The sequence below is a fragment of the Eurosta solidaginis genome, chromosome 3, assembly GCF_040869045.1.
Source record: "Eurosta solidaginis isolate ZX-2024a chromosome 3, ASM4086904v1, whole genome shotgun sequence".
Lineage (NCBI taxonomy): Eukaryota > Metazoa > Arthropoda > Insecta > Diptera > Tephritidae > Eurosta > Eurosta solidaginis.
In genome coordinates this window covers 84,714,797-84,719,806 of record NC_090321.1, presented here as the reverse complement: position 1 = coordinate 84,719,806, position 5,010 = coordinate 84,714,797, and the positions used below count along the sequence as shown (strand labels likewise).

General features: G+C 33.8%; 1 protein-coding gene across 1 annotated transcript; it reads left to right on the top strand.

Annotated features, from left to right (window-relative positions):
* Nucleotides 1-737: 737 nt before the first annotated feature.
* Nucleotides 738-2,950, top strand: LOC137246498 (putative nuclease HARBI1). Its single transcript, XM_067777598.1, has 2 exons — nt 738-1,204; nt 2,047-2,950. Exons 1-2 carry the CDS (start codon nt 962-964, stop codon nt 2,461-2,463), a joined length of 660 nt encoding a protein of 219 aa, XP_067633699.1. The 5' UTR covers nt 738-961; the 3' UTR covers nt 2,464-2,950.
* Nucleotides 2,951-5,010: the final 2,060 nt, after the last annotated feature.

Genomic DNA, 5,010 nt, shown 5'->3' with positions numbered 1-5,010 from the left:
GCGTAAATTTATAGAAATTGTGTAAATGATTTTTCATACAAAATTTGACAGTTCGTTTACGCACTAGATAAATTTATACGTTTATACACTTTATAAGGCATTTATACGGTTACATGAGTCCCCCTATTAAGTATAAAGTTTCACAAAAATAACACATTTTTTCGAAAAATCACACAGAATATCCGCAGTCATTGTTTACGAATTTAGAAACAATGAGAATGGCAAATACGAACGTGTATGTAATGTAATGTCAAAACGTATATGCACATGGTTGTATTTATATGCACGAAAATGCTTTAAAATCGCATGAAATTAATTAAAAAGATTAATATAATTAAAAAGATTCTTTTAATAACAACAAAAACGCCTTATATATTCTATATATATATCAATTGGTAAGGATTATCTCACTTAAATAATCTAAATAATCTAAAGTTTTTTTTTGAAACTGAGTCGAGAACTGTGCGTGTGAATGTGCGAATTTCACCGATCAGCTGTTAGTTGCGCTACTTGGTAAAATTTACTATGGTTAGAGTACTCCAACATGAAGAAAATGGAACACGTAATCCAATAATTTTTGCATGGCATAGTGTACAAGTACAAGTGTGTTGACTTCTTTCTGACAGGCACTCGCTTAAAGCCTTCCGCGATTTACAACCAGATTGACTGAATTTTTGTATGTGTGCGTGGCGGGTATTTGACGCTTGCCCCGCGACTATCAAATAAAAAGCCATCAATCAACATTTGCATTGAGAAACCGTAGCGTTCGGACGTGAATATGTCGTCATCGGATGATGACTTTACTTGCAACTACAGCAGTTTTATTAAATAAAAAGAAAAAGGGCGATAAAAAGAAATTGTGGATGAAAAGCTTGTACGCAAAACGTAATAGGTTTACACATGTGCATCTTTTAAACGAATTAAAATTTCATGTAAAGAGGAATATAAAAATTTTTTGCGAATGGACTCGGAAACATTTGACGAACTTTTGTATATGGTGACGCCGTTAATTGAAAAGAAAAATACAAGGCTCCGAGCTGCAATAGCACCCGACATGCGGTTGTCAGCAACATTGCGATATTTGGCGACTGGAGAAAAATATGAAGACCTCAAGTTCTTAACAGCAATTTCTCCAAAATCCCTTGGTTTGATTGTTTTGGAAACTTGTGAGGCTATAATTTCATGTCTCTCAAATGCTATCAGGGTAAGTACCTTAAAACAAGTAAAAAATCTAGGTTTAAAAGAAGTCAAATAGGGATGTGACAAATTTTCTTAATATAGCATGATTACTTTCTTATAATGTTTATAACTCTTTAAAAATGCCCATAATAAAATAATGTATCTTATTTTTTGCTGTTTCAAAAATAATTCCACTTTTATTACCATATAAAAATATCCATAAAATTATGTACATATAATTAATAAATAAAAAATATATAAACATAAAACACTTTAAAAAAAAGTAATACTGAATTCTATGAGTCTCTTGTTGGCTTAACATTAAAATTATATTTTTTTTTTAAATATTTAAGAGTCAGTAAATGTAGAGAAAAATTGTGAAATTGATTCGGAGTCTACACTTTCATCTTCAAAATTAGTGCTGCTATTGCTGTTAAAGTGAATCGGTGTGGAAGTGTTGCTCCTTGATCTGATTGGTGTTGATTGGTATGAGTACTGAATTATTGGTGAATTGGTGCGGCTTGATGTTGTTGGTGTTTGGTAGGAATATCCTGCGTTTATTTGAAGGGAGTTTCTGTGCAAAGTTCCCATCTGCCCCTCAAACATTATTTCGTCTACAAATTTTTCCACGAGAACTCTTTGACCACGAGTCATTCTTTCTAATTTTACTGCCCATGAATCAGTAATTGCTGTTGAAATGTTTTTTTCTTTCGGAGAAACCCGTTTTGTCGCAATTTCCACCAGAGCATCGACAGCATCTGGCTTCCTCTTGGCTTCTCTTCTTACCGTGTTCCTAAATAGATTCTGAAATGAAAACAAAATAGGGTAAAAATTAAATACTTTTTTTTAATTTTGAATTATTTTTAGGTTCCGCAGTCAGAAGATGAGTGGAAGTCTATAGCCCATGGCTTTGGTGAGGCTTGGAATTTTCCAAATTGCATTGGAGCGATCGATGGGAAACACATTGCGATCAAAAAGCCACCTGACTCCGGCTCACAATACTTCAACTATAAAAAATTTTATAGCATTGTCCTGATGGGAACAGTGAATGCCAACTATGAGTTCATAGTTGCGGATGTTGGAACAAATGGCCGCGTATCAGATGGTGGTGTTATAAAAAACACGGAATTTGGGAGAGCTATTTACAGAAAAGCTTTACCACTTCCTACTCCAACACAGTTGCCGAATAGCGATAAGGTAGTGCCATACGTTTTTGTTGCTGACAACGCTTTTCAAATGCAAGAAAATTTAACCTTAAATAACCCTATCCTGGTACCAACCTAACTAATACACAGCGAATATTCAACTATAGGTTGAGCAGAGCACGCCGAATTGTCGAAAATGTGTTTGGGATTTTAGTAGCACAATTCGGAGTCCTGCAAACGACTATTCAGTTGGCACCAGAAAAGGCGCAAATAATAGTTCTGGCTTGTTGCTATTTGCACAATTTTTTACGCCAAAAAAAATGTTATTCATTTAGCCACTTAATTGACCAAGACAAAGTAAACTCTGGAAATATAGTTCAAGGGTCATGGCGCAATAATGAAACACACCTTAATGCGTTGGAGAGTACATATTTAAGAAACTCCTCGGACAAAGCGAAAGAATTTCGCAACAATTTTGCACAGTACTTTATGAATGAAGGAGCTGTTTCGTGGCAAAAAAGTACATCCGCTAATACATCCAACAATAATACTGACAACAATGTATATTTAATATTCCATTTAATTAAATAAAAAAGCAAAACATTTGAAATTGGTATATATTAGTATTTTATATTTCATTTAGGGGGAATGCGGCAATATCTAATTTTATAAATAGCACACCAATACCAAGGACTTTCTTTATTTATACTATTACAATTTCTTCACACCCATCTTTTTTACTGCTCGCTACTGTATAGCGATTGTATTGCACAACACTGTATACTTTATAAATTCCACAAGTGAATTTAAAAATGCAATTTATTTAACTCACTTCTTTCCCTGTGGTGCTCTTTGATGCACATGGAGTGTCAATATCATTTAAAAACTCCATTTCATTATAGTAAAAGAGATTTGTTTCAAGCAATTCATCGGCGCCAGCCCCACTTCGGCTAATTTCAGCTAGACGTTGTTTTTCCCGGCGGTAATTTGTACGCAAAACGTAAATTTTTTTTTTACGTCCTCCACTGTGGCGTTAGGGTACTGTTCTTTATAAATTTCCAGCAGAATTTCGTATTGTTTTGCTTTTTCCTCACGATTCGAATATGCTTCCAGCTTTATATTCCATAATGCTGATAAACATTGATAATTTTCAATAAATTTTAATATGAATTGCTGTTCTTCCGCGCACTTGTTCATTTTGAATGTCGACACAAACTAAATACAACACTGCGTTTTGTCAATCACACCCCGCGACTATCAAATAAGCTAGCGTCAAACGAAACAATCAAAAATTTTTGATTTTCATCAACGTGTAGCCGACAACCATAGCGGAATGATACAAGGTGGCAGCATGGTGACATACCTACAAACATAACTAAAAATTCCATGTACTTTGTTTTTGTAAATTCGATGGACAAATGTCAAAATCGTACTGCACCGGAAGTTGATGTAATGGTTGATGTCTCAAATCAAATAAAAAAAGTTTATAATCAGCTGTTCCATGCTGCCACCTTGTATCGTTGCGCCATGCCGACAACAAATACGTGTGTCACGAAGCCACCCGACTGCACTAACAAACACAAAATTCAGTCAATCTGGTTGTAAATCGCGGAAGGCTTTTATTAAGTGAGCATAACGGGAAAATCTGGGTTGCCATTGTTGTTTCGGTTGAAAACGGTCATTTAGGGTTCTGTGCAGAGACGCAAAAGATTGAAACAGGGTTTATGTAGTCACAAAAGTGTTGCTCTTGTTCCACAGCATTTTAATTTTATATCATGGCGAAAAGTATTCAGTTCAGAGTTATTGATTTTCATTAAATGTTTAGTTTATTACGGAGGGTTAAACCTTTAAGTGTAAAAGGCAGAGAAAACGTACAGTTTTTCAAATTATTGTGAAAAACTTTTTAATTTGAATTTCTGTACCCAAGTTCACTATATTTGTGTAACACCAGAATCTGGAGGTCAATTCCTTAACTTTGAAAAACTGAAAAATGTACACTTATTGAAAACTCATTTGCACACACAATTTACACTTTGAATTTAATTGTGTTTTTATGCACAAAATTTTGAAACTAAAAACAAAATTTTCATTTGTCAGAAAAAATAAATAAAAAACGGCCTAATGTCAAAAAACCCTATCGAAATACAAACTGGCTTGTTTGTTTTTAATGAACTACGTTGTATTTTCTTGTATTTCGTTAGTTTCTTCAAATACAGTTCACACACTTACACCAGTACTGAAACCTTATTGGCTCCCTCGACAAAAAATATTACAGAAAATACAAGAAAAATACATAGAAAATAAAGTAGTGTCACATAGGAGTTTGAATTGTTTACACTTGCAGCACCATTTTGTGTAAACAGCCTTAGAAGTGCAATTTTTCCATGTTACACGTGTGGCGATTTATATTTTGACTCTAATTTAAATAAATTTTGCTTTCCGTATGTTTGACATTCCCAAGTGCTCACGGTTTATTAACAATTGTTTTTGTTTTTATCGCCCTATTGATAAATCATTCAAGGTTCGAATCGAGCTCAAGGCCAGAACAAAAATTTTTTTCTAATGATGATTATTGTTATATTTTAATTTTTCTAAATTTGAAAAATTGTATTTTGTTTTTGGAATAGTAAGCAGAAAATTTTTCAGACAACCTTCCATAGCTGCGCAGATAGAACCATTTCGAAGG

Coding starts and splice junctions, on each gene's coding strand:
- LOC137246498 (XM_067777598.1), top strand. CDS start 962: ATGGACTCGGAAACATTTGACGAACTTTTGTATATGGTGACGCCGTTA. Junction 1,205..2,046: donor GTCTCTCAAATGCTATCAGG/GTAAGTACCTTA, acceptor AATTATTTTTAG/GTTCCGCAGTCAGAAGATGA.